The 24,003-nt window shown below is 33.9% G+C and overlaps 1 protein-coding gene and 1 pseudogene across 1 annotated transcript; one reads left to right on the top strand and one right to left on the bottom strand.

Moving 5' to 3' along the window:
* Window positions 1-2,157: 2,157 nt before the first annotated feature.
* Window positions 2,158-3,976, bottom strand: LOC129901399 (40S ribosomal protein S15a-1). Its single transcript, XM_055976548.1, has 4 exons — window positions 3,869-3,976; window positions 3,217-3,366; window positions 2,974-3,134; window positions 2,158-2,470 (listed from the first exon to the last, which is right to left on the bottom strand). Exons 2-4 carry the CDS (start codon window positions 3,347-3,349, stop codon window positions 2,372-2,374), a joined length of 393 nt encoding a protein of 130 aa, XP_055832523.1. The 5' UTR covers window positions 3,350-3,366; window positions 3,869-3,976; the 3' UTR covers window positions 2,158-2,371.
* Window positions 3,977-6,181: 2,205 nt separating this feature from the next.
* Window positions 6,182-7,792, top strand: LOC129900040 (acetolactate synthase 2, chloroplastic-like; annotated as a pseudogene).
* The last annotated feature ends 16,211 nt before the right edge of the window (window positions 7,793-24,003 follow it).

The raw sequence follows: 24,003 nt of genomic DNA, 5'->3' as shown, positions 1-24,003 counted from the left end.
ATAACTTAATTATGCTTCATAATTATAGTTTGTTAATTACAATTTGTAGCTATAATTTCAGCAACGTTTGTATAATTCGGGCAACATTTGTATACATTTGTATAATTCGCTATACAATTCACAATTTTTATATAACGTTTGTATATTTCACTATACAATTCATGCACAACATTTGTATAATTCGCTATACAATTTTTAATGTTTGTATATTTCGCTATACAATTCGTTTCGCGTACAATGTTTGTATAAATCTCCCGAATTATACAAAATTCAAACTGTAATTACAACTAAATATTTATCGCGAGCTATAATTAATTCAAACTATAGTTATGTTAGCTTTTGTAAAAAAAATTCTTACTGCGATGGTATTAGTTCCAACGTATATAGGATTATGACTTCTGTAATTAATTAGGTAATTGGACAGCCATTAGAAAAGCAAGTAAAATTAATTGAAGCAATATCCATCAAAAAGCTTTCATAAATTTTTATTTCTACTGCAGTAGTGGTAAGTTCCAAAGAAAATAAGATTATGGCTTCTTTAATTAAATTAGTCATCGGTGGGGCATTAAAAATGCAGCTAAAATTAATTGAAGCAAATATCAATCAAAAAACTTTCATACATTTCCTTTTTTTTACTACAATTACAATATCAATAACATATTCAGTATAATCTAACAAGTGGTGGAGGATAATGTGTACACGAACTTTACTATTACAAGGTAGAGAGGTAATTTCCAATAGATCATAGGCTCAAGTAAAAATAATACAAAGCAATTTTAAAAAAAAAGTGAGGAAGCCAAGACATAATACTAAAAAAAGCATGACAACACATAATAATACGATAATTGAAGTGCTAGAAACGGTAAACCATAACAGAAACGGAATAACAAGAAATTCCTAGAGTAATACAACGACTACAAGTATGAAAAATTAAGCAAAACAACCCTTAGTTACTTAACAACCCTTAGTTACTTAACTAACCCTCTAGGCCTCTACCCTAATTTGTGTCCATAATCTTTTATCTAAAGTCATATCTTTAGTTAGCTGAAATTGTGTCATATCATCTAGGCCTCTACCCTAATTTGTGTCCTTCGTAAACTTCTATCCAACGTCATGTCTTTGATAAGTTGAAATTATATCGTTTCATATCTAATCACTTTTTCCCAATATTTTTTTGGCCTACCTCTGTCTCTCGTATAAACTATCCATAGTCAATCTCTAACACAAGTGTATTTATGTATCCATGCATCTCCCCTCCACATGTCCAAACCATCTAAGTCTCACTTTCCATATCTTGTCTTTCATCAAGACCATTACTACCTTGTCCCAGATATCCCCATTTTTGAGTTTATATCTCCTAGTATTCTCCACATCAGTATCCTTATTTTTGCATCTTTCAATTTTTGAAAGTAAGTTTTTGGCTGACCAACATTCCCCTCCATACAACAATCTGTCTAACCAATATTAGGTCTAGAAAATTCCAAGAAATCTTACGTCTAAAAGTCAGTCCATTGATTCTTCAAGTCACTAGTTAATAAAATACCAAATTAAAAGAAAATATAAGGATATCAAAGCCCCACCTATGCCACTGTAACAAGAATCACAAGTAAATCAATAGATACAATCCACTAGTTATTTCTTCAGCACATCCCCAGCACACTATTGACTACTCCTTTTCTTGCTATTTTAGATCCCGAGAGGGGTCTCAAATGATATAAGGTAGTGGAACAAGCAATAGAGGTTAGAACGCTCAGATACCACGAGTATGTGAAGCATTTGCCAAAAAACAGAACCAAAAATATTCAATGAGGCTAGTTAAAACATAATTTTCATTGCAAGTGACATAAAGGTGTAAAAGCTATAAATATTTTTCAGTAGCAATTCAAGAATTATGAACAAACAGTTGATGCACTATGAATGTCATTGTGATATCACCAGAGGCTAATGACACATAATTCCCAGAGGCTGACTTGACAAAAAGAAGGCTATAGCTGATTGATCAAAGTGAACCAAAAGACCAAGCTCAGGATGTTCATATCCAGTTCAAAACTTGCTTATCAAATTCATTTAACTGCTGTATCCAGAGAAAAATAAGTGGTGACTTTCGTACAGCCAAGCACCTCGGGTATAAACTAACACATTAAGACACAAAAAACATGCAAAAGATTGATCACTGATAGGCAAACATCAACTTATATTCTCCGGATGTAAGTTTACAATACTGATAATCTTGTCCAAGAAATGCAATTAATAATCCAACTAATAATTGAAGGAAAACAAACTCAGAACAAACTAAAAGTCATTTCAATTGTAATGAAGGCCGAAGAAGACCAAAACTGGGTGTTCATTCATCTTTGTCAACACAAGGAGCTTAATAAAAGAAACCAAGAACCTTTCCACCAACATTTTTCCTTCTAGCTTCCTCGTGGTCCATGATACCAGCAGAGGTGGTCAGTACGATATATCCAAACTGCAAGCTCAAACGAAATATTTTCAGGACCAGTTAAAATTTGTGCAAGACAAGATAGCAAGGCCTCCTACTAGTGCTCCTTTTAGGTGGGGACACCAAAATCTACCATAAGTTTATTCTGCTACATATACAGCTTCATATAAATATTTTATCCCACGACCCAATCCAAGCAAACTAATAGTCATGATGCTGCCCAAGGCATTGGGATTTCAAATATACTCTATGGACAAACAGTTTACTCCTGGCATTAGAAGTTTACTCTGTAGCAATTGAAAACCTAGCATCTTACAGGAATTAAACGGGGCTTGCGCCAACTTAGCTGTCACAGTGACGTCTAACCTAGATTCTGCAAGTTATGATTAGTTATAGGCACTCCTCCAGTATATTTTTAGAAGAAATAAAAGTGTATACATCTTTCTTTTTTAACATAATTTGTATGAACCAAAAGAGTGCATCCACAAACAGATCTTATAAGCAGCGCAGCTAGGTAGATGTTATTATACCTGTCTGGAAGGCAACAACCTTGCAGTCCATCCTTCAATCTCCTTAACTCCAACATCAAAGCGAGGACTAATGACACCACATTTGTTAAGCCTACCATTCAGTTCAACAACAATTTTTCCTGACCTGTGATCATCAACATACTCAAATTCTCCAATATACCCTACACAAAGATGGAAAGTGTAAGAACACAAAGAGGTTGAAAAATAATCATCATATAAAATAATCTACACAAACTAGTGTACCATGCTTCTGCATGACAATGAGAAACTTGATGATGACTTTTGAAGAAGGTCTAATCATGACCTGACGCTTTCCCCTCTTCTCAGCATTGTACATGCTCTTAAGAGCATCATTCAACACACTTACACGTACCATCTTCTACAATAATGTTGCTGTTTCAAACAAATGCAGTAATCAGGCTCAATTATATAGAAGTTAGTATGCAGATCCCTGGGGAAGCAACATCAAATGATATGAAAAGAGACCCATTATCTGCCGATTCTAGAAGCTAAAACAGAAGACATCTCAGGTTATCTAAGAAAATGGAACAAAAATCGCACAACAAGTTCATACAAAACAAAGCTCCACTTTAAATGAGACCTATCAGATCCAAATCACCAAATTCACAACCCAAAACTGGCATTTCTAATACTTCACACCCTTGGATAAAATCCAAACTTACATGTCTTCACTACAAAAGTAACATACTGTGCAGCCTAGCCTAACAAAATACAGAACGCACAATCACTACATATTTATCTAAGAGAAGTACTATTATGAAACGTAATTTAGTCCTAATCACTACATATACCAATTACATTATATATAATCAAAAAAGACTTCACAATTCATCTTCTTTAATAAACATAGAAGTTAAAGACATTAGCAACTTACATGGAGATTAAGGAGCTCTGGAGAGGATGACGCCACGAAGGCTGAAGATCTGCTTCGCATACAAAGACAAGAAGAAAATTACTCTTAAGGTTTTAGCAGGTAATAATATAGTAGCTAGGGTTTTGGTTAGGACGGGCTGGACAGACGGGCCGACCCGTATCTATTTATTTGGGCCTGTAAAGCTTTCAGTAGCTGGTCCAATTTTAATTGTCACCTTATTCTTATTAATAAAAAATGACAAAATTAAGCAAACAAACCTAGTATATCTACTCAACCTAGTTATAACTCTTAAAAATTACATAACACAGCGACGATTTACTTTTTCCTAGCAGATTCGCAAACGTGTTTTTTTGTATCGTTTGAGAAATTTTCCACTTACCGAGAAGAAATTATGAAAGTAGAATTTTCAGAGATTATTTGGACCGATTGGGCATTTCGAGAATTAGCATGATTTTTTGTAATTAGTTCACATTTAGGGTGTATTTTGTGTACTTCTCATAAATGAAATGGTCAACAACCGATTTGAATAGAAATGTTTTCATGCACTAATTTTGTTATTTCTACTGATCACTTTAAGCACCCAACCTTTCTTTTGCACTTCCTTTGATTTGCCTCCACGAATGCGCCACTTAGGAGCTCTACTCATATTCCAAAGGCGCTACTTCAATTCAAGTGCAAGCACAACCCCCCCTCCTGAATACAGAGTTACAACAACTATTCTTACGAACAGTCGTTGGCCCAACGGCCATTTGTTGAAAATTGGCCAAAAATGGCATTTAAAAAAAATATTTCTCAAAATTTTTTCTATAAATACCTACAACATTTAATTATTTTTCTCCACCAACAATCATCTAATTCTCTCAATTTCTCAATTTTCTCTTAAAGTAATACCAATCTTTTATTATTTTTTGCAATTAACAAATCAAATGAAAGTTTTCAACTTTCAAGTGTTCAACATTTCATCAATTTTACGATTATTTGTTTGATTCCGATAATTTAGTATAATCGTTTCTTCTCTTACTTTTATTTAGTAAATTAATTCTAGTATATTTAAATATTTAATTTTTATATTTATAAGTTTTATTAGTTTAATTTGCATAATGGATAGATTAAAAAATATAGGTAAAAGTATTAAAAATTTGCATCCCGACGGAGGTAGTGGCAATAAGAAAAAAAGTATTTTCGGTAGAGATAGTACAAATAAAAATTATTCTTGTATGCGTGAAGCACCATCTAGTAAATTTGGAGAAATAGGGGTGTAGGTGAACATGATATGAATGAAAATGAATATCAAGAAACTTACGGAATAGAAGAACCAAATGAATATTGAAGTAGAAATAGAACAAGATAATAATGATGATGAGGATGTTATATCAACTATTTCTGATGTAGATATAGGTAATGCTCAATCTAGAACTGTTAATCTTCCTTCACAACCTGTAAAAGAAAGAAAAAAATCTAGTTTAGTATGATATTATTTTGAACGCATAGCCGAAACAACTAAAGTTCAATGTAAAGAATGTCAAAAAAAAAACGAGCATAAGACCGAGGGTAATAAAAGTGGAACGGGCCAATTGACTAGACATCTAGACAATGAGCATCTTGGTTGGAAAGAACGAATAGAGGGTGATACTGGGCCAGTTCAAGGTAGAATAAACCCACCTACCGAAAATGTGAATTTCTTACCTGAACTATCACCTAATGATTAATGAAAAAACTTAGACGTTGAATTTCTTACCTGAACTATCACCTAATGATTAATGACAAAATAATAATATTTCATGGTCTCACCTATATTAATTTAGTGAGATTTTACTGTATTTTATTACAATACTTATATTAATTGATAAAGGTATAGCATGATAAAAAAAAAATACTCCTTTTGTTCACTTTTACTTGTTCATTTTTTTCACTTTACACTCCCCTCAAAAAAAACAATGATTGATATTAGTAATTTACTATAATATCCATATTAATTAATATTTATTTTAAGTCTTGAAAAGGATATAGAGAATAAATAATTAAAGCTAAGGATAAAACATGAAAAAAAATAATTATATTTTATTGATAAGTTAAAAGTAATAAGTAAAAATGAAAATCTAATTTTGAAATAGTAGACCAATAAAAATGAACGAAAAGAGTATATTTCTTGAATATGCTAAAATTGACAAATAAAAGTAAAAAACATATATTTAATAGAGTGAACAAGCAAAACTAAATAGAGGTGGAGTAGTTTACTTCACAATATTTGTTTAGTCATGACCATTGAAAAACAATACTAGTAATAGTTGTTTAGTCAAGACACTTGTTTAATTTGGTGCTACTACTACTAATCTTGAATTGCTGCTGTATATTACAGGTCAAGTTCCTCGTAGGATGATTGGAAGAGACGCATTTCAAGAAATTCCAATTGTTGAGGTAACTAGATCAATCACCAAGAATAATTATCTAGTTATGGACGTTCACGATATTCCTAGGATTGTACGATCGAGAAGCCTTTTTCCTAGCACGATCAGGCCAACCTGGACCTGTTTTGATTGATCTTCCTAAAGATGTTCAACAACAAATGGATATTCCTAACTGGGATCAGCCGATGAAGTTGCCAGGTTATATGTCCAGACTCCCTATACCACCAAAAAAAAATGCTCTTGGAACAAATTGTTAGATTAATTTCTGACTCAAACAAGCCTGTTTTATATGTTGATGGAGGGTGCGTACAATCCAGCAACGAGTTAAGGCGTTTTGTTCAGCTCACAGGTATGTATATATATATGTGTGTTCCAATTGCCACTAAAAATTAATGTAGAGAATTTGGGGACATAAGACACATGCCTTTTTTTTTCTAACTCATTAGAACCGCCCCTGTGCACAGGTATTCCAGTGGCGAGTACTTTAATGGGTCTAGGAGCATTTCCAACAGGGGATGAGCTCTCCCTTCAAATGCTAGGGATGCATGGTACTGTTTATTCAAATTACGCGGTGGATAGTAGTGATTTGCTGCTAGCATTTGGAGTGAGATTTGATGATCGTGTCACTGGTAAATTAGAAACTTTTGCAAGCAGAGCAAAAAGCGTTCACATTGATATCGACTCCACAGAGATTGGAAAGAACAAACAACCTCATGTATCCATTTGTACAGATATTAAGTTGGCATTACAGGGGATGAATTCAATATTGGATCAGAGGGAAAATACAATAAACGCGCTGAAGCTGAATTTCTCTCCTTGGAGGAAAGAGTTGACACAGCAAAAATTGAAGTACCCTTTAAAGTACAACTTTTTTGGTGTAGCCATTCCTCCACAATATGCAATTCAAGTCCTTGATGAGTTAACTAATGGAAATGCTATTATAACTATTGTTGTAGGCCAACACCAAATGTGGTCTGCTCAGTACTATAAGTACAAAAGTCCAATGCAATTGTTGACATCTAGTGGATTCAGTGCGATGGGATTTGGATTTCCTGCTGCAATAGGCGCAGCTATTGCAAGACCAGATGCAATTGTTGTGGACATCGATGGGGATGGAAGTTTCATGATGAATGTGCAAGAGTTAGCAACAGTTAGAGTCGAGAATCTTCCTGTTAAGATGATGATTCTAAATAATCAACATTTGGGAATGGCGATACAGTGGGAGGATAGGTTCTATAAGGCGAATAGAGCAGATTCTAATCTCGGAAATCCTTCTAACAACGCACGGATTTTCCCTAACATGTTGAAATTCGCGGAGGCTTGTGATATACCTGCTGCTCGCGTGACAAATAAGAATGATGTTAGAGATGCTATACAAAAGATGTTAGACACTCCTGGACCTTACTTATTGGATGTTATTGTGTCTCATCAGGCCGAACATGTTTTACCTATGATTCCCAGTGGTGGTGATTTTAAGGATGTTATCACGGAGGGTGATGGGAGATGTTCCTACTGATATTTCGCATCCAAAATTCAGATTTAACAATAAGAATTGTATTCAAAAGAACAGGGGATACACTGATAATAAGAGAGACGCATAGACCAATTTATGATTACTTTAAATGGACTTCAATTTTTTTTTAAAAAATGATGTTTGTCTGATGTTGTGACTTTCCTATTGTATTATGAATTGTAGTTACTTTATTTTGCTTGAAGTTTTACATAATCGTCTTCAATTGGAATTTAAACTTCTTGGATGTCTTGTTATCCTAGCATAGGCTTCTCTATGAACTTGGATGTCTTGAGCTAACTTTCGTGTAATAACATCACCTGGATAAGCATTACCCAATTTTAGAAAGAAATTTTTTTTAGATATTGTTGACACACAATTTTAGCATTCTACCATTTATTTAATTTTTGAGCTTCTTCAATTTCAAACAATTTGAAATAATTGTTTTACAAAATTCTAAATACTTTCAAAATCATTTTTCAAGGCAAATTTTCAATTTTAATAGTAAATATATTTTTACACCCCATAATATACAGGTTTATATAATTTATACTTTTAATAGCCATTTGAAAAATTATTTTATCAAAAAAATGTATTTAATTTAAGTGTACATGTTTCGTGAAAAATCAATTAGATTACATAGTTAGTTTTTTATTTTAAAATAATTAGGCTTTTATGTCAAAATGGTTATTTTACATTTTCAAAATTAAGAAGCTTGACAATAAGTTAAACACACATTTATCTCATTTCCAATTTTACCAAATTATCAAATTAAATTCAAAACGTTTGATAGTCAATGGACTAGGTCCATTTCTTTTTAAATTCAAACCAAGGGACCAAGTCCTTTTTAACTTTATTAAAAGGGCAAATTACCCCGTGGCCATTCGGCCAAACTAACTATCAAAAAAAAGATGGTCATCTATAAGCATGGATAATCAGTATATATTTTATGTATAGTCAAGGTATATTCAGTTTTTAAGTGTATCATAATGTATATTCGGTGTATAACTTATGTATAAGTAATTTATATTGTATAGTTAGTATATAGTCACTATATATTTTTTATGACTTTGGCTATTTTTTTATGTAAATAAAATATGGCTATATTTATTATAAACTAATTAGTTTATTGTATATATTTGAAATTGTCCCAAAATACCCTCAATTTCAAATTGAGCCAAACAATTGACTTTAAAGCCCAAAACTAGGCCCAAAATCCCGACCCGGTCCAGCAATAGCCTTATCCCACCAGACCCTATATGGTCTTCTTCATTCTCTCACAAAAATGTTGCGCAAAAACATGGCTCAAGTTGGATCATCACCTCCTTCAACATGACACATTATATTATCTGGACCGTCACTTAATTCAATGTGACATATTATATTATATTGGATCATCACCTACTTCAATGTGGCATATTAATGTTGGATCGTTATTCTTCAGCGTGACATATTAACGTTGGATCGTCACCTTCTTTAGCATGACAACTGTATTATATTGGATCATCATATCTTATAATGTAATATATTATATTATATTATATTAAATAGTGATCACTTCCTTCGATAAGACATTAAAACAAGGTTTGCTCAATTTATATTTGCCCTTTTATGTCACTTTCTACTAACAATTTTAGTAATTTTTAAATAGTAACTTATAATATTCGCGGAGGCTTGTGATAAACCTGCCGCTCTCGTGACAAATAAGAATGATGTTAGAGATGCTATAGGAAAGATGTAAACACTCCTGGACCAAACTTATTGGATGTTATTGTGCCTCATCAGGAGCATGTTTTGGCTACGATTCCCAGTGGTGGTGCTTTTAAGGATGTCATCACAGAGGGTGATGGCAGATCTTTCTATTGATATTTTGCCACCTAAATTCAGATTTGGCAGTACGAATTGCATTCAAAGAACAGGGGATACACTGTTAATAAGAGAGACATTTAATAATTACTATAAATGGACTTCAATTTGAAAAAAATTGTGTTAGTCTGATGTTGTGGTTTTCCTGTTGTACAATTAATTGTAGTTACTTTATGTTTGCTTAAAATTTAACATAATCGTCTTCAATTGGAATTGTAATAATGTTAGCTATGTTTAGTTCTCTATATTCTGCATCTGACTCAGGCATAAGCCTCACCATTCTACATGCCAACATGACAAACAAGAGCAACTATATTTATACCAACATGTCAATCTACAGCTACCACACTACTTACTTGACACCTATTTAAGGGTAAACATGTAAACTTCTTGGCTGTCTTATTATCCTCGGATAGGCTTCTCTATGAACACGCATGTCTTGAGCTATCTTTCGTATAATAACATTACTTGGACAAGCATTACCATGGAAGATTCTTTGGTTCCTTTTAAACCATAGCTGGTAGATTACATCCTGACAAAATCATTTTGAGCATCTCTGCTTTGCTCAATTTACCTTTAACGTTATGTTGTATGCCCATTTTAGTTCCTCAGCCCAGCCAATTAATCTCCACAAAATACTCCTATCCACTTCAATCGTCTTTGACAGATAGCACACACGAGTATTGACATGTGTTCTATGCTTGGAAAAAGGCATAAATACCCCCTGAAGTTGTAGCGAAAAGTCACTTACACACTTTAACTACTTAGGCGACCCATTACACACCTACGCTATCCAAAAGTGTAACTATTTACCCCTTTCTACACCCAACCCCAGATATTATCTAGTGTGTGAGAGCCACTCTCCCCCTAGAAATGCCACGTATTTACTTATCTCCGACCCGATTCTAATATCCATTTCTTTTCACCCAAACCCACTCATTTCACCCATACCCATACCCATTCACTTCACCCATACCCATTAAGTTGAAAGCCCTAATCGACAAAAATAAAGAACACCAAACTCGAAGAAGTCGACAATTTCTACCGTAAATAAAAGAAATTGCTAAAGATTTCTTTGATTTTATAGTGTTTCACTAGTTTTAATCGTTTAATTGAGGTTCCCCTGTCATATTGGAAAGTTAGTTGTTATGATCGAGGAGTTCATAGATTCATTTGGTGGAAGAAAACCGGTGGTTACTAGGGTTTGGTGGAGCATCCATTGCAAATAGGTCAAAGCTTCTATTTTCATACGATTTAACCTAGGGCTTGTTTTCGTCTTGAGTTTCTTTTTTTTCAAGTTTATAGTGTTTTATATGATTTAACCTAGGATTTGTTTTCATCTTCAGTTTTTGTTTTCAAGTTTACAGTATTTCATACGATTTAACCTAGAGTTTGTTTTCTTCTTCAGTTTTATTTTCAAGTTTATAGTATTTCATACGATTTAACCTAGCTCAGTATGAATCTTTGTTGTTTTACATATTTTTCATGGTCGAGGGTCAATTGTGATTGCAAAATTAACTTGTTAATACTGTTTTCAGGTTATTAAAATGTCTTTTGAATTGATTACTTTGAAATTTTACCACAGTGGTGTTATGAGATTCAGAAAAAGGGAGTTGAGGGGAAAAAAATCATATGATGGTGGACAAGTTATTGACTTCTTAGATGTTGATATAGATAGGTTGTCTTATTGTGAATTGAGGGATTATGTGAAAGAATTAGGCTATGAACCTGGACAATGCCTACTATATGCAAGACTGCTTAAGAGTACTGCTATTTTAGATATTACATCAGACTTTGATACTAATATAATTTCTGAATGTTTGAGTAATGGAGATATCTTGGAGGCATTTGTGTGTCACTTAGTTGGAGATCCTATTTTGGTTCCACCTAAATTAGAATATTTAAAAAAGAAAAGTGGAGTAATTAGAGGTGAGGGAGAATCTCAAAACAGTGGGCCCCTAATATGTCTTTTGATACTGAACCAGCCCACTAGGCCTAAAAAAATTATAAACCCTATCCCTTCTGCTTCAAATACTTCTTCCCCAGATTTTCCTCCTTATAATGATCCAACTCCTAACCCTGTCAATCTTTTTATTGATCTAACTCCTACCTCTGTCAGTCCTTCTACTGCACAAGATTCTGATATAGAGTCATTAAATGGAGGATTAGATGATGGGAGTGATATAAATGAGGAGCTAAAACTTTTAGGGAGGAAAAAAGGAAAAGAAAGAGAAGAAAAAGGGAGAAAAGGCTATATTGTTTGATCATGTGAAGTTAGGAACAGGAAAAAAAAAGTCCAAATGCTGGGTATGATGAATCTACAGGTGGAAAGAGAAACAACATAGAAGGAAGACTAGCTGGTGATGAGCCTTACTATCTATCAGATGAAGCTGTCAGCTTTGAAACAGATACAGATGATTACAGTGATGATGAGGGAGAGGTTCAACAGAGAGTTAAAGCAAGAAGGAGAAAGAAGTTGAAAGGAGTTGTATTTGATGCAACCTCATAGAAAATAGTGTGGGAATTGGGTCTTGTATTTGAAAGTGTTAGGAAATTTAGAACTGATGTTACCAAATATGTTGTTAATGAGCATGTTGCTATTGAAATGTATATTAATAAATCAACTAGGGTAAGGGTTAGGTGTATAGTTGGTTGTCCTTGGCTGCTATTTGCTAGCTTTGATTCTACATCAAATAATTTTATTGTGAAAATCTACAATCCAGTTCACAAATATTACCCCACCAATAGGAACAAGCTTTGTAATAGAAAGTTCGTATCCAGTCACTACAATGAGAGGATAAAAGAACAATCCAACATTAGAATTTTTGAGTTTCAAGAGATTATTAAAAAAGAATTGGATTTATATGTTGGAAGAACAGTGTGTAGGAGAGCAAGAAACAAAGTTTTACAAGAGTTAATAGGTGACTATGTTCTTGAGTTTGGAAGGATATTAGACTATAGAGATGAGTTGCTAAGAACTAATCGAGGTAGTACATGTGTAGTCAAGCTTTATGAGGAAACATTTGAAGATGGTAGAAAAAAGTTTCAAAGCTTCTACATATGTTTTGATGCATTAAAAAGGTCTTACTTGGCTGGTTGTAGGAAGTGCATTGGTTTGGATGGTTATTTTCTAAAGGGAGGATCTAAACGTTAGTTACTGGTTGCTGTTTGTAAACATGGGAATAATCAAATGCTGCCACTAGCTTGGGCAATAGTTGAGGTTAAAAATTAGATGGGAACAATCAAATGCTGCCACTAGCTTGGGAAGTAGTTGAGGTTAAAAATTAGACCACTTGGAGCTGGTTTGTCAAGCTTCTAAAGGAAGATCTTCAGTTGGGAGATAAAACAAACATCACAGTCATAACAGATATGCAAAAGGTTAGCTTCATTCTTGGTTTATAACTAAATATTTATTTATGACAGTTTTGATTTATTGCTTTATGACTGGTTTATTCTTGTTTTAGTACTGTTAGTCTTGCTTTATAACTGTTAGTTTCATTTTTGGATTATGACTATTTGGTTTATTGATTTATGATTCTTGAGTTATGTTTGTTAGTTTTCCCTTTTGCTTTATGACTACTAGTTTGATTTTTTCTTTATGACTGTTATAGGGTCTTGAAAATGCAATAGGTATTCATTTACCAAATGCTGAGCATAGAATGTGTGCTAGACACATCCTTGCCAACTGGTCTAAGACTTGGAGAGGTATTGATAGAAAAAATTATTTCTGGAGGTGTGCAAGGTCTACTTTTGAGACTGAGTTAAAGGATAACATTAACTATATAAAGAGATTGGGAAATAAGATATTTGATGATTTGTTGTATTATAACTCTGAAAGTTGAAGCAAGGTTTACTTCAGTTTCACCATAAAATGTGAAATTGTAGACAATAACATGGCTGAATGTTTTTATGCATGAATATTAGCAGCAAGGCACAAGACTATAATTACCATGCTTGAAGAAATTAGGATGAACATGATGAAAAGAATAGGACAGATGAGAGAGTTTTGCAATAGTCGGGTCAGTAATATTTCTCCAATGGCAATGAAAGTTCTACAAGAGAACACTGCTAAGTCTATGAAATGTAGCATTAAATGGAATTCAAATACAAGGTATCAGGTGCTTTATGAAGCATACAGACATGTTGTTGATGTTAAAAGACAAACCTATAGCTACAGAGTATGGATGTTGAAAGGCATACCATGTCTTCATGCAATATCTGCTCTTCACTATAGAAAATTGTAGCCAATTGACTATATTTCCTATTAGTATAACAGAGAAACTTACATGAAGACATACAACCACTTCATTCAGCTAGTTCTGAATATGAAAATGTGGCTAGAATCACAAAATATCTATGTTATACCACCTCATGTTAGGAAGATGTCAGGAAGGCCTAGTAAGGCTAGGAGGAAAGAGAAAGGTGAAAGTAACAAAACTGAAAAAGTATCCAAAAGAGCGTTTGAGATGTCATGCAACACTTGTCATAACAAAGGTCACAATAAAAGAAAGTGTCCTACTGGTGCTCTTGCTTATGGCACAAGTGCAAGCTTTGCTGGACAAAGTTCCACACCTGCTGCTGGCCCAAGTTCTATTCCTGTTGCTTGCCCAAGTTCCACACCTGCTGCTCCCACAAGATCAACACCTGCTCCTCCCCAAGTTCAACATCTAATGCACCAACTAGAAGAGGGAGAGGAAGACCAAGGAGTTCAACAGAAAAGGTGATATAGTTTTACTTCATGTATAAGTTTTAAATCAATTGTTTTACCTAATATTTTATTGATTATTTTAGGATAATGCTGCCGGGAGATCAAGAATGGTTGGAATGGGGGTACTACAGAATGGTTGGAATGGGGGTACTACACACACAAAGTGGTGCAACTATTATTAATGTAAATATTCTATACTTACATATCATTTACTGTCATTTATTATCTTTTATTAACACAAACTAGGATTATTTTTATTCATTTGAGCAACCTCGAATGCCCAGTGAAAGATTTAGAAATGTGAAGTTTTCAGCATTTGTCACTGGAGATCTTGGGTATAAATCAACAAGTGGTGTGAAATGGAAGGGGAAACAAGCTATGACTGTTGACACCCAATTTTGACCCTCCACAAACGTGTACTAGTTATTGAGCTTCTTCAGTTTTAAACAATCTGAAGTAATTACTTTTATAAAATATCAAAATATTTTCAAGTGTATTTTTAAAAGATTTTTTTTCCATTCTTATAATTTTTAATGATATATATACAGTTCTATATAATTATCTATATAATTATTAATTTCTATAAATATTCAAAAATTATTAAATAATAATAATAATTTAATTTTATTGTTTCATAAATTGGTAGCTTATATTTTTTAATTAATTAGTTTATAACTAAGTTAATTAATTTATTTTAGTTAGAATTAGGAAGCTCGTTAATTAATTATTATTGATTCGTCTTATTTATTTTTTAGCTAAATTCACAAATTAAATCAATTTTCGTGTGACCATTTTCCATACAAATCTAATCATTTTTTCACTCTACCCTTAACCAAATTTCAAGTCATTTTTTTAGCTCAAAATTCGGCCCAAAGTCATCCTAACCTAATATTGTCATTCCACTTTCTACAAACTCAATAACAACAACAATCTACACTACTACAACATACTAACATCTATACACCTAAAGCCCAATTCTTATACTAATTTTTGCCTAACACCAACTCACACATATATTATACTTATACAATACTAAACCATCGTTTTTTTCTTTTTTCTTTTCCACCTCCCAATCCCTCCTATCCCCCCCCTCCCCCCCTTTTTTAATTTCCAAACATCATCGTTCTCCTACCCCGTCCTTTTTCTTTTCCCTTTTTCACCCCACCAAACTCATTGTTATGTTGGAAAAAATGATTTAAAATTAATTTCAACTTTTTAGAGAAAAAAACAATTTTAGAAAAGAGAGTCGCCACTTAATTTTTAAGGAAAATTAAGAAACCTTAATTTTAAAGACCCTAACAGATTTAAGTGTTAAAAATTCAGAAGAAAAAATACGAGGTTCTTATTTCCACTTTGAGAAGGTGTTAAACATTCAAAATGGCTGCTAACGCACAGTTATTCGATGATTTGAAAAATTATTTGAGTAACTTTTAAAAATATTAATTTAAAAGGAAACGAAGACTTTAAAATTATTTTTTAGAAAAAATGATCAAACTTAGGGGAATCTAAGTAAAGGTAGAAAATCATTTAAAGAGTAAATTAACATTAATTGGTTTATCTTTAGGGGAATCTAATTAAGTTAAAATAAATTAAAATTAATATCTAAGCAAGCATAAATAAATAAATTATTACAATACGAATCAATATAAATAAGCAATAAATAACACATGAAAATATGGAACGACAATAAATTTTTGTATGCCTGGACTAAGCTGTTGGGCCATCTGCGTTTTGGACCTTAAGTACAATTTTACTATATATCGCAGATGTATACACTATATATCGGATTATATATATACTGTATACAACGTATACAACATTATTTCTTAATATCGATTTGTATACATATCGTATACCACCTATTTTTCTCTGTATCTTTTGTATATCACTGTATATTATACTGTATATCAGTGTATACAACATTATTTTCTTGCATATCAGACTAGATACTGTATTTCAATGTATACAATATCCTTTTTCACCTATATTCCATGTATACAGCCCAATATCAATATTCAAACCATGAATATTTGCTTTCTTTCCATGTATCAACTTTTCAGTAATTTGAACAACATGATGGGAGACTCAAGACTCAATAATATACAAGGATGAAGTCCAAAAATGGAGTCGAATCGATATCACATGCACCAAAATAAAATTAAATAAGCATCTACTCATTTTAAGCTAAACCAAGAAATATCTCATGATATGTTAACGTATCAAATTAATGGGCATCCTAGAGGTGACTAACAACATATATCATATGTAGACAAAGAAAAAGAAAGAAGAAATATATTTAAGTAACTAACGGACACGAAATTAATATATACGCTATAGTAACTCAAATTTTAAAGAAAGAATTAAATCAATTAGGTAATGAAAGTTCTAACTAAATAATAATTTAAACATATTTTTATTATCTAAATCATGTTAAAATAAGAAATTAAAAACATGAAAATCTATATTGTGAAAGAAAACTACTTCAAAAAATAATGAACAAAACTAAGTACTTTTATAATATAATCCTAACACATGCTAACTATAAAAAATTTCTATTATTAATCTAATTATTCTTAATACATTCTAAAAAAAGATTACGAATCAACTAAATATAAAACATTAAATAAAATAAAGCTCAATTTTTTTTACCTCTTTCGGCCAGCGAGATTGAAGACGACGAGCGAAAGACGACTTCACTATCATCCAAGAGCTTGATGGAACTCCAATCCACAAAAAAAAATTAAAAATTTAGACTGAACCTTCGTGGGTTCGACATTATAAGAACTCCATTCTTAGCCTAAATTTCGACTTCAATCTCTTATTTTCCTCAAAGAAAAATATAGATTGAAATCTAAAAATTTACACAACTTTTTGTCTAGGGACAAGAGTCCAAAATCCTAGCCAAGTTAAGAAAATTTTTAACTTTGGAGCGTCTAAAAAACCTTCACTTCTTCCCTCTTCTTAATGAGAATATGAGCCTTTATATAGACTTCAAAAACTCCAAAATCTTCACCAATTTTCGATGTGGAGAATGAGTTTTTTTTATAGAAAAAACTAAAACTTTTAAAAATACAAACTATAATTAAACTAACCTAACTAACATTGTATTTAGTAAAAAATAAAAAAATTTGAGATAATTTTCGAATAACCACATAAATAGTAATCAAATGTATAGTTATATAGAAATATGTGTATTATACTAAAATTTATAAAAAGATAAAAATAGTTAAGAATAAGATAAAAATATCTTTGTTTTTATAAAAGCTAATTATTTAAAAAATATTCAAAATTTAAAGAAACTCGATAGCTAAGTTGCGTTGTGAAGGGTTAAAATTGGGTGTCAACAGTTGTCCCTTTTTTGGATAGGATTGATAAAAGAGATCCTGGTCAAAGAAAATTGACAAATCCAATTTTGACCCACCAGGGGCAGAGATCAGGAAGCTAGGCAACATTTTCTGACTTCTTCATAGAAAAGTATATCCCCCGGACCTAGAGGGACAAAAGGGGAGATGAGTTCCAAAATATAGAGCAAGGAAAGATATTCGTTGTAGCCTGTGAGACCAGGTTTCATGCCTTATCCAAATATGCAACTTTGCTTCAGTCTAGAAGAGCGGATTTTGCCACTTTGTGAAAGGATTGTGGTTAGAATCTCTATTGCAGTTTCATAGATTGAGTGTATATCAAAAAGGATCAGGATATGACTACTATAATAATATCGATGCTTACTTGGTTAGATTATGGATTGTGTTACTTCTGCTAGTGACCTGACCTATGAAAGAATGTATATCGCTTGGGATAGAGATGGAATGGGTCGAATTTGATAATGTTTTGTAGTTATTCAATGAGTAAGAAGGTGCAAATTATTTGAGGTACGGTCTTCTCGATAGGTATAATGTGTTCTAGGGGTAGATCTTAGATACGATTAATGCGTTTAGGTTGTTGAGTATATTTCAAAGATTCTAAATAAGTATCGGTGACTTCGTCGTAAGCTCCAAAAAAATAGATCGGTATAGGAACGACAAGATTATGGGTATAGGAAGACCCAACAAGTAAACTTGGGTAAAGGCAATCGAAGATTTTAGAAAGAACGTACATGTAAAATTGGGTTAGACCTTTGAAAGTGGTTGATTTTATGATAGAGGTGGAGGGGGTGAAGCCAGATAGCTTCGCAACAAAGCCCATTGTTATGCTTTCCCCGGGAGGTCAGAGGCAGAGACAGTCGATGCTATTATCACATGTACTCTTCTGGTCTGCGATAACTTGGCTTTCGTATTATTTGATCCTGGATCCACATTTTCTTATGTATCTTCCGCATTTGCTGATGGACTTGATTTACATTGTGACTTACTTAACATGCCTATTCGTGTTTCTACTACTGTTAGTAAGTCTGTGCTAGTTGAGAAAGTGTATAGGTCTTGCCTTGTGACTTTTGTAGAGAGCAGAACTTATGTAGATTTGATTATTCTGGAGATGGTTGACTTTGATGTAATCTTGGGTATGACTTGACTCTCTCTAAATTTTGCTATCTTAGATTGCAATACTAAGACTGTGACATTAGCCAAGCCCGGGATGGATCAATTGGTATGGGAGGGTGACTATCTTCCCGCTCCAAGATGGATTATTTCTTTTCTTCGTGCTAAGAGGTTAGTAAGTAAGGGTTGTTTAGCCTTCCTAGCACATCTCAGGGATGATAGTTCTGGAGTGCAATCGATTGAGTCTATTTCGATAGTGCGTGAGTTTATGGATATTTTTCCCGCAGATTTACCTGGTATGCCACCTGATAGAGATATAGATTTTTATATCGACCTAGAGCCCGACACTCGCCCTATTTCCATTCCACCTTATAAAATAGCCCCGGCTGAGTTGAGGGAGTCGAAGTCCAACTTCAGGAGTTGTTGGGTAAAGGTTTTATTAGACTGAATTCCTCTCCTTGGGGTGCCCCAGTCTTATTTGTAAAGAAGAAGGATGGTAGCCTTCGTATGTGCATAGACTACAGGCAGCTTAACAAGGTGACTATTAAAAAATAGGTATCCCCTTCCTTGCATCGATGACTTATTCGATCAATTGGAGGGTGCTTGTGTTTTCTCAAAAATTGATTTAAGGTCCAGTTACCATCAGCTGAAAATACAGGCAGCAGATGTACCGAAGACTGTTTTTCGAACCAGGTATGGACACTATGAATTCTTGGTAATGTCTTTTGGGCTTAAAAATGCGTCTGCTGCTTTTATGAGTCTGGTGAATGGAATCTTTAAGCCATATTTGGATTTCTTTGTTATTGTTTTTATTGATGATATATTGATCTACTCAAAGAGCAGAAAAGAACATGAAGAGCACCTGAGAATTGTTATAGGATGTTAAGGGAGAAAAGGTTATATGCCAAATTCTCCAAGTGCGAGTTCTGGCTTGGTTTAGTGTCTTTCTTAGGGCACGTGGTTTCTAAGGATGGAGTGATGATGGATCCCCAGAAGGTTGAAGTAGTGAAGAGTTGGGAAAGACTCACTAATGTCTCAGAGGTAAGGAGATTTATTGGTTTGGCTAGCTACTACCGTCGGTTCGTCAAGGGATTTGCTTCCATTGCTTCCTAGCTGACCAATCTGACTAAGCAGAAAGTTTTATTTGTGTGGTCGGATGACTATGAAGAGAGTTTTCAGAAACTCAAGAGTTTATTGACTACTGCACCGATTCTTGCCCTGCCAGTAGAAGGTAAGAATTTCATTGTTTATTGTGATGCATCATATTCTGGTTTAGGTGCAGTGCTAATGCAGGAGAAAAATGTAATTGCCTATGCTTCAAGGCAATTGAAGGTGCATGAACGTAATTACCCCACTCACGATTTAGAGTTGGCTGCGATTGTATTTGCATTGAAGCAGTAGAGACATTATCTATATGGGGTAAAGTGTGACGTGTATACAAATCATCGTAGCTTACAATATGTGTTCACTCAAAAAGACTTGAATTTGAGGCAGAGGAGGTGGGGAGAATTGCTAAAGGACTATGATATCACTATTCTTTATCACCCAGAAAAAGCTAATGTAGTGGCTGATGCCTTGAGCAGAAAAGCAGGGAGCATGAGAAGTTTAGCTCATTTGCAGGTTTCGAGACGTCCATTGGCTATAGAGGTTCAAACTCTGGCCAATAGCTTTATGAGGCTGGAAGTAGCCGCGAAAGAAGGTTTCTTGGCCTGTGTGGAGGCAAGATTTTCTTTCCTAGACAAGATTAAAGAAAAACAGTCTAATAATGAGAAGCTGAGTTGGATTCGTGATATGGTCTCGCAGAGAGAGGCCAAAGAGGTTATGATCGATGAGGAAGGCATCTTGAGGATTAAGGAGCGGGTATGTGTGCCCCGTATTGATAATTTGATTTAGACTATCCCTGTAGAGGCTCACGGTTCGAGGTACTCTATACATCCTGGTGGAACTAAGATGTATCGCGATATGAGACAACATTACTTGTAGAGCAGAATGAAGTGTGACATTGTTGATTTTGTTGCCCATTGTCCAAATTGTCTGCAGGTAAAATATGAGCACCAAAGGCCTAGAGAGACGGTTCAAAAAAATGCCCATACCTAAATGGAAGTGGGAAAGAATTGTAATTGATTTTGTGGTCGGCCTTCCAAAGGCCTTGGGTAAGTTTGATTCGATATGGGTGATTGTTGATAGGTTAACTAAGTCTGCTCACTTCATTTCAGTCGAGGTTGTTCGATTACATGGAGTTTCAATTTCTATCATATCAGATAGAGGTACACGATTTACTTCTAACTTTTGGAGAACTTTGCATGCTGAGTTAGGTATTAGGTTGGATCTTAGTACTGCATTTCACCCTCAGACCGATGGGCAGTCTGAAAGGACAATTCAAGTGACGGAGGATATGCTTCGTGTGTGCGTGATAGATTTTGGCGGTCATTGGGCCGTTTGAAGTTCTTAAGCATATTGGAGAGGTGGCCTATGAGTTGGCTTTACCTCCAATGTTTGTCTGGAGTGCACCTAGTGTTTCATGTGTCTATGCTAAAGAAAAATCATGGTGATAGAAACTATATTATTCTCTGGAATTCAGTCTTGCTTGATGAGAAATTGTCTTACGAGGAGGAGCCTGTAGCTATTCTTGATAGGGAGGTCCGTAAGTTGAGGTCAAGGGAGATTGCGTCTGTGAAGGTTCAATAGAAGAATCGTCCGGTTGAGGAGTCTACTTGGGAGATTGAGGCTGATATGCGTGGAAAATATCCACATTTGTTCGTCGAGTCAGGTACCATTCTCTATCCTCGCTCTTCTTTTGACCGTTCGAGGACGAACGGTGGGTAAATTGGTATCTGTTGTAACGACCCATTAGGTCGTTTTTAGAACTAGAGCTTTTTATTTCATAAAAGACTCATCCCGTAAATTTTTAATGGGTATTTTGGACTATTCAATAACTATAATTATTTAGTTGAGGGGTGAATTTAAATAACTAATTAAATTAATGGGTTAAAGTATTAATTTAATTAATACTCTATACCAATTATTAAAGGAAAAGGATAGGGTTTATTAATTTTAATACCTATTAATTTGAGGGGAAAAAAAAGAAAAAAAAGATAACAGCGAAGAGCAAGTGAAAGAAAAGGTTTTCTTGCTTTTCCCCCCCTTATCACATAACGTAGAAGCTGGAAAAAACAAATACGGAGGAAGAAAGAAAAGAAAAGGGAAAAGAAAAATAAAGGAGAAGAGAAAAATAGGAATTTTCATTCCAAAGCGTCAATGTAATTATTCTCATCCTTTCCATTAAATTTTTATGTGATTATGAACATATTTTTAGGGTATATTGGTGGAGAAATAACGCTGAAATAAGGAAATATGACCCTAGGGTTCTTCACATAAAATCTTGATTTGGGGGTCGAATAACGATCCGTTTTAGCTGAAATTTGACATGTGAGTTTATTTTATCATGAGTGAACATAATTGGAAAGAAAATTTTAGATTTGACTTCAATGACTCGGGATGACTTTTTGATCCAATTTTTGATCCGAAAATAAATATAGTTATATGGGTGTCATTGGATTCGTATTTTTATGAAGATTATGTATTTGAAAAGATTTTGATCGTTCGGAAGAATTACGAAAAACTCAAGTTTTAAAGTGATTATTTAATTTAATTAAGATTTAACCCTAGTTTTGAAATTCAGAAAATATGGAAATTGACATGTTAAGTGACATCAGGATTAGGAACGTGTTTATAGAATTAGGTGAGTTATTGGGTGTAGGTTAAACATATATATAATATTGGTGTTTACGGATTAGTTTACTTATAAATATTATATATTTGATAGATTGAAATTGGTTTGAGGCATTGAAGAAAGGAAAGACATTGGTGGATTAGCTTGCTTTACTTTGGTTCTTCGGTTGAGGTAGGTTTTGGTTTTTTATTCTATATCATAGATAGACTCTTAATAGTGATTGATATTCATTGAGTAATGTGTGAAGTTTACTACGCATTTAATTGTTGTGGTTTGGATGGTTGATATGTTGTTGTGATTGGTCTGAAATCCCGAGGCCATGAAATCCATAATCTTGAACTTGCCCTATCAAAAATGGTGCCTTGAATAAAGAAGGCTTGATGAAATATTGTTAATGAAGTGGAATGTAATCATGAAGAATGATAAATTAATTATATTTGGATCGGGTGTCACATTCCGACACGGTATATTTGGATCGGGTGTCACGTTCCGACACGGTATATTTGGATCGGGTGTCACGTTCTGACATGATATATTTGGATCGGGTGTCACGCTCCGACACAGTATATTTGGATCGGGTGTCACGTTCCGGCACGGTAATATTAAAGGAAAATAAATTAAAATGACTTAATACTACCCAATCTCCAATAACTCATTTTCCAAAAGGGTATGATACGGAGGCTTGAGTCCTCATGTGTGATCTTAATATTGTTGATTGGTTATGAAATTGTTCATTGTGTTGTCACTTGATCTTGATCTTGTTGGTTGCCACCTGTTAAGTGTTACGGTTGATTTTTCGCTATTACTTATTGCATATTGATTCCTATTTTGAGTCGGCCGATGATACCTACTCAATACATATTGTCCAGTACTGACCCCTACTTGTATCTTTTCTTGTTTTATTTTGTGGGGTGCAGCGAGTGTTCCACCGACTTCGACTCGACCTCAGCTCTAGTCAGTCTCCAGTTCATAAGATTTCAGGGTGAGCTATCCTTCTAGCTGATGACGGGATCTCTTATCATGGCATGGTGTCCTTAGTTTTCGGATACGTTATGTTATTTATTTGGTGTTTGATAATTGGAGACTTAGTTTTAAAATTTAGCTGTCCTTCATGTGATGACTTTCAGATTTTGGGGAAAACGTATTTATTTGAGCTTCCGCGTTATTGTTATTAGTTGGGGTTTGTATCGTTGGTTCTCCCACTCAGGAGGTTAAGTGTGGGTGCCACTCATGGCCCATTTTGGATCGTGACACAAAACCTTAACATCTAACCCCTTACAACATTGAAAATACAACTACACAAATTAATAATGGCAACTTCCTTGTATCTACTTTCAGGGGAAATATATTTTGAAATACAAAACTTATATCTAAAATACAAACACACAAGAGAGCAATCCAAAGTTATTTCTCCCTTTTCTTAGACTTGGCAAATTTG

Source organism: Solanum dulcamara, chromosome 8 (assembly GCF_947179165.1).
Source record: "Solanum dulcamara chromosome 8, daSolDulc1.2, whole genome shotgun sequence".
In the NCBI taxonomy this organism is placed as follows: Eukaryota; Viridiplantae; Streptophyta; class Magnoliopsida; order Solanales; family Solanaceae; genus Solanum; species Solanum dulcamara.
Note: the sequence above shows the minus strand (reverse complement) of the source record. Positions and strands in the feature narration are given on the sequence as shown.

Bases quoted from the DNA above. Each gene is read 5' to 3' on its own strand.
- LOC129901399 (XM_055976548.1), bottom strand. From the start codon at position 3,349: ATGGTACGTGTAAGTGTGTTGAATGATGCTCTTAAGAGCATGTACAAT. The intron at 3,135-3,216 runs GTACACTAGTTT...ATCTTTGTGTAG, and splicing joins CATTGTCATGCAGAAGCATG to GGTATATTGGAGAATTTGAG. The intron at 2,471-2,973 runs GTATAATAACAT...TTGAGCTTGCAG, and splicing joins GGTTGTTGCCTTCCAGACAG to TTTGGATATATCGTACTGAC.